A 12622-nucleotide genomic window follows, 5' to 3' on the forward strand; every position below is an offset into this window, starting at 1 on the left:
CCCTGCCCTCTAGTTGCCATATTTGGGGTGTCGGACTCGCCGGAGGCTGCAGATAGGGGTGGAGGCAGATGTTCTTACTTTCGCTTTGTTGATTGCCCGGAGTCAGATTCTTCTGGGGTGGAGGTCCGCCAGCCCATCCAGCACCATGGTTAGGGGACCTATTGGAGTTTCTGTACCTGCAGAAGGTCAAATACACCGTGAGGGGATCGGCTGAGGGATTCTATCAGCGGTAGCAGCCGAAAATTGCACTTTTTTTTCATGTATTTTATTACCAACATGTACCAAAACAGGTTACAACACATAAACACCTGGGAAACATACTTCCCAACAATCAACTATACAGCCGGTACAAATTCTTTCCCCTTTTTCAACCCCCCTTTGACGAACAAACACGGTCACAAACATCCCCGCCTTTTCTCAAACCCGCCTGCAGAGCCCCTTAACTCATATTTTATCTTCTCCAACCGCAGGAAGTCGTACAGGTCACCCAACCAAGCCGCAACCCCCGGTGGCGAGGCGATGCCGACTGCCACTCCCGGAGCATCGCATATTTTAAGGAACTAATCACCATCATTTGCTGGGGGAAGGGGTGTGGGGGGCGGGGGGGAGGATTCGGTTGTGTGAATTTGTATTCTTTTAAGTATTTTTTCTTCTATGTTATATATTGGAATTTAAAAAAAAATTGTGGCCGGGATTCTCCGTTCCTCCATGCCAAAATTGCGCTCGCCGCACGGGCGGAGAATGGGGCGCGGACGCACGATTGGGTCCGACGCCGGAACGCGAACCTCTGGCGACTGGAGAATCAGCGCCAGTCGCGCGCGCGAGCGGTCGACGCGGCACTGTCGGGGGCTGTTGAAAGCGGCCCCCGCGGCGTTTCTCCACGGTCGACCGGCCGCGTTCCCGCCGGCGTGGTTCACGTATGGTTCCATAAAAGAGTCCTTTTATGAGCCACAGCAGTTTTTCACCTCCACAGTTCAAGCCAAGAGAGGAAGACATCAGCATAAGGTAGATAAGAGGTAACTTAAGACTGTTAAGGCACTTGTGTAAATTCAAAATGCTAAATCTTTTTGAAATCTTTGTGCAGAATGCTTTCATAGTAACTAGTGATCTTAAAATGTCAAAAGACAAATCAATTTTATGATTTGGGCCAATTATATTTTTTGGAGTTGGGAAGAAGTGGGACAGATGTTGAACGTGATTATTAATGCAAGAGAGCAGGAATTGTTTCGTTGAGGCACTCCTTAATGTGCTTCTGCAGAAGAAATAACTGCAGTAATTGTTGAAGCCCTTCCACGCTCACCATCCTGAATGCCATTCATGTTGTCTCCTTCATTATAATGAAGGTACTTGATTTAATATTGGCTCCAAGGGTTGTTCTGGAGATTACCAAAGTTTTGCAGCAAACCAATCTTGTACCAGATACTATTTCTGATGTGGTTTGTTGGAAGCCACCAGATTTGTTCAGACAGGGGAGTATTCACTTGATGACTCCAGAGTTCTGCTCAGCGATTAATCTAGTAAACCCACGGATCTGATTATATCCAGTTTGACTGCTAAGAATGGAATCCCGAGAAGTGTCATGAGACATATTGAACCTCTTATTTTCTGTGCAGGGATAAATGGAAGTTTCTGTAATATAAATGCATCATACCAACTTCTGAGTAAGTGGCCACACAGCTACATGATGCATTGCTGATGATCACAAACTTGTACAGTTGATCCTTTGTGATTCATGAAAGCAGTGGTCTTGTCTGAAAGAGTCCCCAGAATGAACTGGATACAGTTAATAATACCCTGGATTGGGAAAGACTACACTATGTTGGACCCCAGAGTTCTAGTCTGTTGGTTGCCATTGTATATTATTATTAGATATTAAATATCATGACATTTTCTAAGTGTACATTTAAATCTTCCTGTGAGACATTTTCTCAATAATTATCACATATTATTTATTTTGATCATAAAAATGTAATTTGTTATTTTTTGTAGAATTTGTCATGAGTTTGAATACATTGTAGATAAAGCTTTGAATATTCCCGAGAGTACAAAGGAAATGTTGGACGTGATAGATTATGTGAATGAAGCGAAAAGCAAAGGTGTTGCGGCTTTGAATGAAAGAATCAACGTAAGTATTAAATAAATCAGTAAGTAATTTAAGATGAATTGGTCTTCTGTAATATTGGCCATAAAGAGGGAAGATTAAATAATTGCCTAAAGTGCAATAATGTAAAAATGCAATAAGTATAATAACATCTAGAATGTGTTTCAAGCATTGAACTGTATTCAATTCCTATCTGCAGTTGTAATGTTTTTGTCAGGCTTTTGTCTTACTATTTCCCATAATAAATTCCTCCATCTGTTTATAATGTAAATTGCCTATTATTTCCTGTAATTTTCCACCCTTATACCAAACAAACGTATTTTTATTTATATTTTGCTTTACAACAAAGGTGGTGAGGAGGAATTGATGTGTTTAAAGATGAGGTGATTTGTAATTCTCACTTCTGCGCTGATGGGAGATCACGACAATGAATTTTTAAATATCTGTTGTTTTAATAGAATGTGTTCCTGAGTTTGTGGAGCATGGTGATAGTCATCACCAATAGATTCAGCCTGAGATTATGTCACCTGGTTTTAGACTCATCACTCAGGGGAAATATCCTATCTAGATTCACCCTGTAATGCCCTGCAAGACGTTTCTTAGCTTCAATGAGGTCACCTCTCATTCTCTAAATCTCTAGGGAATACAGACCCAATCTCCTCAATCTCTCTTCATAAAACCAGGGATTAATCTGGTGAACCTCCATTGCCCTCCCTCTATGACAAGTTTGTTTAGCACACTGGGCTAAATAGCTGGCTTTTAAAGCAGACCAAGGCAGGCCAGCAGCACGGTTTAATTCCCGTACCAGCCTCCCCGAACAGGCACCGGAATGTGGCGACTAGGGGCTTTTCATAGTAACTTTAATTTGAAGCCTGTGACAACAAGCGATTTTCATTTCATTTCATATCCTTCCTTAGATAAGGGGATCAAAACTATACACAACAGTCTAGGTGAGGTTTCACCAAGCTCAAACCCACAGCAAGATCTCTTTACTCCTTTACCCAAATCCTCTTGTGATGAAGGCCAACATACCATTTTCCTTTTTAGACACCCACATTTCCTAACTTCTCACCATTTAACAAATATTCTGCCTTTCTGTTCTTTCTACCCATAATAAATAACTTATTCACATTTTCCATCTGCGATGTTCTTGTCCATTCATTTAGCTTATCTTGTCCTCGTGAAGCCTGCTTGCATCCCCCTCAGAACTTACATTCCAACCCAGTATGGTGTCATCAGCAAAGTTTGGAAATATTACAATTGATCCCACATCCAATTCATTTGTATAGATTGTGAATAGCTGTGGCCCCCAGAACTGATCCTTGCTGTACCCTGCTTGTAACAGCTTACCATCCTGAGAATGATCCTTTTTTCCTACTCCCTGTTTTCTGTCTGTTAACCAATTCTTAATCCCTACCAGTATATTACCTCAAACTCAAGTGCTCTAATTTTATTTACTAATTTCCTGTGTGAGATCCAATTAAAAGCCTTTGGAAAATCCAAATACACCATATCCACTGGTTTTCCTTTATTATTGCTACAAGTATCATAGAACAGAAAATACTGGACAATCTCAGCAGGTCTAACAGCATCTGTGGCAAGAGAAGTAAGCTAACATTTCGAGGCTGGATGACTTTTTGTCAAAGCTGGAGAGAACTGAGAATAGGGTCAGATTTATACTGTTGTGGAGGGAGGGGGATGTGAAGCTGGATAGAGGACAAAGAGTAATCCAGACTCAAAACGTTTGCTCCCTTCTCTCTACCAATGCTGTCAGACCTGCTGAGATTGTCCAGCATTTTCTGCTTTTGTTTCAGATTTCAGCATCCGCAGTAATTTGCTTTTATCTTAAGTATCAGAGAATCCCTACAGTGCAGAAGGCCAGTCCGACCATCGAATCTGCATCGACCCTCTGAAAGAACACCCTACCAAGGCTCACTCCCCCGCCCTATCCATGCAGCCCCATATCCACACTATCCACACCCAACCTGCACTTCCTTGGACACTATGGAGCAACTTTTTAGCATGGCCAGTCCACCTAACCTGCACATCTTTGGATTGTGGGAGGAAAGTGGAGCACCCGGCAGAATCCCACGCAGATACGGGGAGAACGGGCAAACTCCCCACCGTCACCCAAGGCCGAAATTGAATCCGGGCCCCCGGTGCTGTGAGGCAGCAATGCTAACCACTGTGCCGCCCAGTAATATCTTCAAAAACCTCCACATTTGTCAAACATGATTTCCCATTGATAAATCCATGATGTCTGAGCAATTTTACCATTCTTTTCTAAATATCCAGTTATCACATCTTTTACAATCAATTCCAACTTTTTCCCTGACATTTACTGACATCAAATCAAGAGTCTGTAGTTCTCCATTCTCCCCCTTCCTCCCTTCTTAAATGCTCGGGTTGCATTTGCTACTTTCCAGTCCCCAAGAACATTTCCAGAATCTATAGAATTTTGAATGTTAGCTAGAAATGCATACACTGTAGAATGCCTACAGTGCAGAAGGAAGCTATTCAGCCCATTGAGTCTGCACTGGCTCTCTGAAAGAACACCCTATCTGGGCCCACTCCCCCGCCTATCCCTGTAACCCCTAACCTCACCTCTACTGAACATCTTTGCACACTAAGGGTAATCAAATTAAAATTAACATATTTTGTGAAACGCGATTGATTTATCTTTCCCTTTGGATGTTTGTGCCTTAGAGGAAAATGTATTTGTTGGAGACTGTGTAGTATTTCTTTAAAAACTGGTTGTTGCCTGTCTTCCGTCAAATCTTTTAGTGTACTTTCTCAATCCACCATAGCCAATTAGCCCTTCATACTGTCAAAATGTCCTTTCTTTAGATTTAAGACCCTAGGTTCAGAAAGAATTATATTGTATTCAAACCTGATGCAAAATTCTATCGTATTAAGGCAATGTCGTGAACTTGGGGAACTTGCCCATGTGTTTATCACGAATGAAAGATAAATAATTTAGGGCATTCAGAAATTAGTGAATTTTTAACAGTGGGGTATTTGATAATTACTGCCAAATTATGTCACTGGCCTTGCTTAATGTTATAGGTATGGAGTTTTATTCCTTCATTATTTATTAAGGAAATTTTCACAAGCATAGAAATTAAAATTATTTTATTTTTACTTTTCCTTTTAGCTCTCTTTTAAACCTATTGATTGTTCTTGATTTTTATTTTGCTTTCCATGCATGATTTAAATTTAATTTATGTTTCCTGTTTTAGTCTCTGTATATCTCAGTGTGGATATTTCAATCTGGACCGGAATTCTCCAGCTGTTGGGATTCTCTTTTCCCACTGGCAGCGCACCTCCGCCCACTGGTTTCCCGGCAGTGTGGGGTGGCTTCAATGGGAAATCATATGACAAGCGGCAGGAAGAGAGAATCCCATGGCTGGAGGACTGGAGAATCCCATTCCTGATTGATTGAAAGGCCTTGCTGTTTCCTGACCAGCTCTGAGACATCACAAGTGTCCTGTAATGGGCTCTGCCCTGGATCAGACACCAAATTAGAGAAAGTCTCTACTCAAAAGCCTGGGAAAACGTTATGCGTACCTGTCAGCAAAGTGAAAAGTGATCATTCTGTCTTAACCATGGAGTACAAAATTTGCTCCATCAGCTTTTTGGGGCTTTTGTTTTAAAGAAAGACCTTTAGAACTGAGCAGATCTCCACAGCGAACACATCTAGTTATTCATAATTACAATTTGTCCATGGCTTGACCTGGCCTAAGGAATCAACTTAGTTAACAATTCAGTTAGGAATTCATATTTTTGGATGTTATTTGGTTCCTTGACCTGATTAACCAGGTGAACAATAGTGTTAGAAAATAGTTTTGTGCCCTGAATCAAATATTCAACAGCTGCAGAAAATGATTTATTTCCAATTATAGAAATAGGAATATTTCTATTGATGGGACTACTTTCAATGTCCACTTCATCACCATTTAATTAATCAAGCAAAGGTTGTTCTCTTCCTGCAGCTGTATAAATAATCAGTTTTAGAATTGTTTTTCTTCTAGGTAAATAAATGCTTAGATGACATCAATGCTGGATCTCACAGTATGTATTAATACTGTTTCATATTTTTGGGTCTTGAATCCTTATTTCAAAACATGAAATGTTTTTAGAACTCAACAGCAGCTAAGTACTAATGTGCAAGATGAATTTGTGTCCCATGAGAAATCCCATACCTAAAAACGCTCTAATATATAATTATTTGGGTTTTACAGGAATTTCGTCGCAGGTTGGATTACCTGCTGGATGTTTATATATTCAATCCACCTGACCTAGATTTACATGCCACTGTTCTCCTTTGGCCAAGGAACATCATTCCCATTTTTGATGAAAATGATGAGGTATGTAGATTTTTCACAAATAGAGATTGGGAAAATGGGTGCTGAGCAATAGAAAGAGATTAGGAGGAGTGACTTGAAGGTTGGAAAAATAGACCTTGAGACATTTTATAAAGGCGGTGAAAGAGGTGGAGGGGTGAATACACTTAGGAAAGAAGATGCAATGAATTGGATTGTGACATCTGAAATAGGGATGCAACGCATTGCTTTAGGCCTCTTTTGAGTATTTCTTGGGGGCTACCTTTTGGTTTTCAGAGTGTCTTCCTTCATTCTCACTAACTCTTGTATTAGGTTGTAACATTAACTTATGTATTTGCTCATTTTGCGGGAATCGGCAGGGCGGGCCACTCCGGTGCCGAGGAGTGGCGTGAGCCACTTCGGCGTGGGGCTGCCCCGAAGGTGCGGAATCCTCCGCACCTTCAGGGGCTAGGCCGGTGCCGGAGTGGTTTGCGCCGCGCCAGCTGGCGCGGAAGGGGGGGGACCGGCCTAAAACGGGCGGCCACTCGGCCCATCGCGGGCCGGAGAATCGCCGGGGGGCCGCTGCTAGCAGCCGCCGACTGGCGCGGCGCGATTCTGCCCCCGCCAAATTCCCGGCGCCGGAGAATTTGGCAGCCGGCGGGGGGCGGGATTCACGCTGCCCCCCGGCGATTCTCCGACCCGGCGGGGGGGGGGGTCGGAGAATCCCGCCCCGGATAGCACAAATATCAAAGACTATGGGCGAAATTCCCCCCCAACGGCGGGATGTCCGCCGACTGGCGCCAAAGCCGGCGCCAATCAGACGGGCATCGCGCCGGCCCAAAGGTGCGGAAGGCTCCGCATCTTTGGCGGCCTAGCCCCAACATTGAGGGGCTAGGCCGACGCCGGAGGGATTCCGCCCCGCCAGCTGGCGGAAATGGCGTTTGTTTCCCCGCCAGCTGGCGCGGAAATGCGGCGCATGCGCGGGAGCGTCCGCTGCCGCTGTCAGTTTCCCAGCGCATGCGCGGGAGCGTCAGCGACCGCTGTCAGTTTCCTGCGCATGCGCAGTGGGGAGAGTCTCTTCCGCCTCCGCCATGGTGGAGGCCGTAGCGGAGGCGGAAGGGAAAGAGTGCCCCCACAGCACAGGCCCGCCCGCGGATCGGTGGGCCCCGATCGCGAGCCAGGCCACCGGGGGCACCCCCCGGGGTCAGATCGCCCCGCGGCCCCCCCCAGGACCCCGGAGCCCGCCCACGCCGCCTGGTCCCGCCGGTAAAACCAGGTTTGATTTACGCCGGCGGGACAGGCAATTCCTGGGCGGGACTTCGGCCCATCCGGGCCGGAGAATCCAGCGGGGGGTCCCGCCAACCGGCGCGGCCCGATTCCCGCCCCCGCCCAATCTCCAGGAGCGGAGACTTCGGCGGGGGCGGGGGCGGGATTCACGGCGGCCAACGGCCATTCTCCGACCCGGCGGGGGGTCGGAGAATGACGCCCTATATATGTGTATATTTATATCATGGAATCTATAAATAATACATTAATCTGCTATAAATACATCACCCATACTTTATTTCCAAAGAAAATCCTAACTGCTTGACACAAAGTAATTTATTGGCATTGAGTCTCACCTCTGCAGCCCCTTTTATAAGTTCATTGTAACAAACATTCTTTGGTTTTGTTCTGCTAATTTCAAGTTTCTTTCCCTTCAATATTTCTGTTGTGCCAGGATATTCAGTTCCAAAGATCCAACTATGCAAAAAGGGGAATATATACAAATTAATATTGCAGTTCCAAGCTAACCAGCAGATAATGTAAGATTTAATTCACAGACACTTCACAGTTCAATGATTCTTCCAAGCTAACACACCTCCTCACATGATCATCCAGATTTTAAGATTGGATGGACCCAAGGAATATTAGTTGTGGTTCTTAGCACCCATATTACAAATAAAGGAAAGGTGTTTTATTCTCAAATGAAGCTGGTTGGGAGAATTAATATTTAATTGAATCAAAAATACAGGATCTTAATTAGAGCATTGTCCCAAGAGATCATAAGGCTGCCTTTTGGATATTAACATGTCAGTATCAACTTTTTCCCTTTTTTCAAAAGCTTTACTGTTCATATTTCAGTGATTTAATGTGAAATAGATTTAGGAAGCAGAAGCAAGCCTTTGGTTAGTCATGGAGAGAGCATCCGTGCACCACTTAGAACATCAGGCAAAATGCAAGACATTGACCATCTGAGAGGCGTAAACAATGTTACACGAGGGCAGCACGGCACAGTGGTTAGCATTGCTGCCTACGGCGCTGAGGACCTAGGTTCGAATCCCGGCCCTGGGTCACTGTCCATGTGGAGTTTGCACGTTCTCCCCATGTCTGCATGGGTTTCACCCCCACAACCCATAGACGTGCAGGTTAGGTGGATTGGCCACGCTAAATTGCCTGTTAATTGGAAAAAATAATTGGCTACTCTAAATTTAAAAAAAAAACAATGTTCCACTACATTAAAGAATTATATTCATTCTGATTTCATTCAGTTTACAGGACAGCACAGGCAACATGGTGGCACAGTGGCTAGCATTGCTATCTCACAGCGGCAGGGACCTGGGTTCAGTTCCGACATTGGGTGACTGTGTAGTTTTCACATTCACCCCATGCCTGTGTGGGTTTCTTCCGGTTGCTCTGGTTTCCTCCCACAGTCCAAAAATGCGCAGGTTAGGTGGATTGGCTAAATTGCCCCTTAGTGTCCAAATGGTTAGGTGGGGTCACAGGGTTGCGCGGGGTGTTGGACCTAGGTAGGGTGCTGTTTTGGAGGGCTGATGCAGATTCGATGGGCCAAATGGCCTCCATCTGCACTGTAGGGATTCTATGATTCTAGGACCACAAAAAAGATCATATTTCCAGACCAACCTCTACAGAGCAGCCACCCTCAGGGCTTTGCCCATTTGAAGCCATTTACTTGACAGCAGCTCCTTTATGGGGACCACCTTCCATTAACCAGAGGTTTCTTTACGGGCACCAGATCCAGACCCAGAACTCCAATCCTTCCATTAATCTGGCACTTCTGCAAATCTTCTACATTCCTTACCTCCCTGTTAAACAGCCCCCCTACCCCACTTGAAGTGATCGATAATGGTGCAGCCGTAAGTCTCATGGCAGCAGCAGGACCAGCCAGAATAACTGCTCAAGCTCCTCTAATCACAGGTTCCCTCTCATCCACCCTTGCTACTCCTGCAATCATATGTCCCTGGAAGGTGCACATGGTAGCACAGTGGATGGCACTGTTGCTTCACAGTTCCAGGGTCCCAGGTTCGATTCCCGGCTTGGGTCACTGTCTGTGCGGAGTCTGCACGGTCATCCCGTGTCTGCATGGGTTTCCTCCGGGTGCTCTGGTTTCCTCCCACAACTCCCGAAAGACGTGCTGTTCGGTAATTGGGACACTCAATTCTCCTTCTGTGTACCCGAACAGGCGCTGGAGTGTGGCGACTAGGGGCTTTTCACAGTAACATCATTGCAGTGTTACTGTAAGCCTACTTGTGACAATAAAGATTATTATTATTAAGAGCAAGAGGGAGGGAACCTGTAATTGGAGGAGCTGGAGCAGGCCAATCTTTCTGTCTCCTTTGATTTATGGAGGCTTTTTTGCAGTTTTCAAGGGTAAATTCACCCTGATCTGAAGACTGTTACCAATGCAGAGTTGATGGGAACAACCAGTGTCTGAGGGCCAAAGGGTTTGGTATGTGTTTTAAGATTGGAGAAATTTGCAAAGGTATTTTGCAAAATATAGTGAACATTTAGCAAAATATTGCAAGTTTGTGAATTGTTTTTAATATGAGACTTACTGCTTGTTTTCTATCTCCAGTGCATAACACAAGAATAGACCAGACCAATTGAGCCAAATTACCTGCTTGTGTGCTGTAAATTTCATGTTGTTCTAATCTAGAACATATGAAACAGGAGTAGGAGTAGGCCACTCAGCCCCTCGAGTCTGCTCTGCAATTCAGTGAGATCATGGTTGATCTGATTATAGCTTCCAGTCCATCCTCTTATCTACCCCCAATATTTTCACCCCCTTGCTTATCAAGGGTCTATCTACTTCTGCCTTAAAAATAGTCAAAGCCTATGTTTTGAGGACAACTGACAACACTGAGAGAAAAATGTTCTCCTCATCACTGGTTTAAATGGGCGAACCCTTATTTCTAAACAGTGGCCCTTAATATTTTTTTTAAATGTTTCCAATTAAGGGGCATTTTAGCGTGGCCAATCCACCTACACTGCACATCTTTGGATTATGGGGGTGATACCCACGCAGCCAATGGAAGAATGAAAACTCCACACGGACGGTGACCTGCGGCCAGGAACGAACCCGGGTCCTCGGCGCCATGAGGCAGCAGTGCTAACCACTGCGCTACCATGCCACCTTCGCAATGGCCCTTAATATGAGATTTTCCCAAAAGATGAATCAAGCATTCCACATCAAACCTGTCAAAATCCCTCAGGATCGTATATATTTCAATCAAGTTTCCTCATACTCTTTTATCTCCAACGGATACACTAGCCTGCCCAATTGTTCCTCATAATGGGGTAGCACGGTAGCACAGTGGTTAGTATGGTTGCTTCACAGCTCCGGGGTCCAGGTTCGATTTTCGACTTGGGTCACTGTCTGTGCGGAGTATGCACTTTCTCCCCGTGTCAGCATGGATTTCCTCCCGGTGCTCTGGTTTCCTCCCACAGTCCAAAAATGTGCAGGTCATGTGGATTGGCCATGATAAATTGCCCTTTGTGTCCAAAAAAGGTTGGTTGGGGTTGCGGGGATAGAGTGGAGGTGTGGGGATAGGGTGGAGGTGTGGGCTTGGGTAGGTTGTTCTTTCCAAGGGCCGGTGCAGACTCGATGGGCTGAATGGCCTCCTTCTGCACTGTAAATTCTATGCGAAGACAACCTGCCCAAGCCAGGTATTAGTTTGGTAAACTTTTTCTGAACTGCTTCGAATACATTAATGCTCGCTTTTGCCTTGGTGGATTTGTACTCCCACATTCCTTAGCTCCTTTAACCCAGGTTTATTCTTGATTTGCGAATAATATGCGGCTGCTTTATTTTTCTTTCCAAAATGAATTGCCTCACATTTATCGACAGTGACATTCATGAAACATGTATTATTAAATTAATGTTTTAGAGTTTATTTGAATCTTAAAAATGATAATTTGGGGCAAATTTAATGGTCACCAGTGAATGCAGGTTATTCAAAATCCAAAGGGCATTCGATAACATCCTGCTCAACAGATTTGTGAATGAAGTTAGAGTTCATAGAATAAAAGGCACAGTAACAACATGGATATAAAATTGGCTGAGTGACAGAAAACAATAGTGCTGAATGATTGATTGTTTTTCAGACTTGAGGAAGGTTATTAGCAGGGTTCTCCAATTTTCAGTCTTAAAACCCCTGCTCTTCTTTGTATATTAATGACCCAGACTTTAGTGTACAGGCACAGGATGACACAAAATCTTGGAAGAATTGGAAACTGCAAGCAAGCTAGTGTAAAAAAACTTCAAAAGGAAATAGTGAGCTTGGTGCAGTTGGCAGACAAGTGGCAGATAAAATTTAATACAGATAAGTGTGAAGTCATTCAGTTTGGTAGGAAGGACAAGGAGAGGCAATATAAAATAAAAGGTACAATTTTAATGGGGTGCAGGAACAGCCGGGCCTGGGTTTATACCTGCACAAATCATTGAAAGTTGCAGGGCAGGTTTAGAGAGGGGTTAATAACGCATAGTGGATGCTGTGTTGAGAAAAAGACATAGAGTACACAAGCAAGTAAGTTATGATAAAGCTGTATAAAACAATGGTTTGGCCTCAACTGGAGCATTGCATCCAGATCTTGGCATCACACTTTAAAAAGAATGTCCCAAAGGCATGAGAAAGAATGCAAGAGCGATTCACAAGAATGGTTCCAGGAATGAGGAACTTCAATTATGCAGATGGATTGAAGAAGCTGTGGCAGTTCTCCTTGGAGAATAGAAGGTTGAGAGGAGATTTGACAGATATTCAAAATCATGAGGGGTCTGAACAATGTTTCCATTGCTGGAAGGAACAAAACTCGAGGACACTGATTTAAGGTGATTGGCAAAAGAAGCAACAGTCACATGAAAAATGTTTTATGCAGTGAATGGTTAGGATCTGGAATGCGCTGTCGGAGTGTGGTTGAG

At 44.3% G+C, this 12622-nt stretch overlaps 1 protein-coding gene across 1 annotated transcript in view; it reads left to right on the forward strand.

The window, feature by feature from the left end:
• The window catches only part of dnah12 (dynein, axonemal, heavy chain 12), a 475562-nt gene that overhangs the window by 91013 nt on the left and 371927 nt on the right, over nucleotides 1-12622 (forward strand). Inside the window, exons 13-14 of the mRNA XM_072472436.1 lie at nucleotides 1990-2125; nucleotides 6343-6468. Coding sequence (XP_072328537.1) covers nucleotides 1990-2125; nucleotides 6343-6468 — 262 coding nt within the window. The remainder of the gene's footprint in view (nucleotides 1-1989; nucleotides 2126-6342; nucleotides 6469-12622) is intronic.

The sequence above is a fragment of the Scyliorhinus torazame genome, chromosome 13 (assembly GCF_047496885.1).
Source record: "Scyliorhinus torazame isolate Kashiwa2021f chromosome 13, sScyTor2.1, whole genome shotgun sequence".
NCBI classification, from domain to species: Eukaryota; Metazoa; Chordata; class Chondrichthyes; order Carcharhiniformes; family Scyliorhinidae; genus Scyliorhinus; species Scyliorhinus torazame.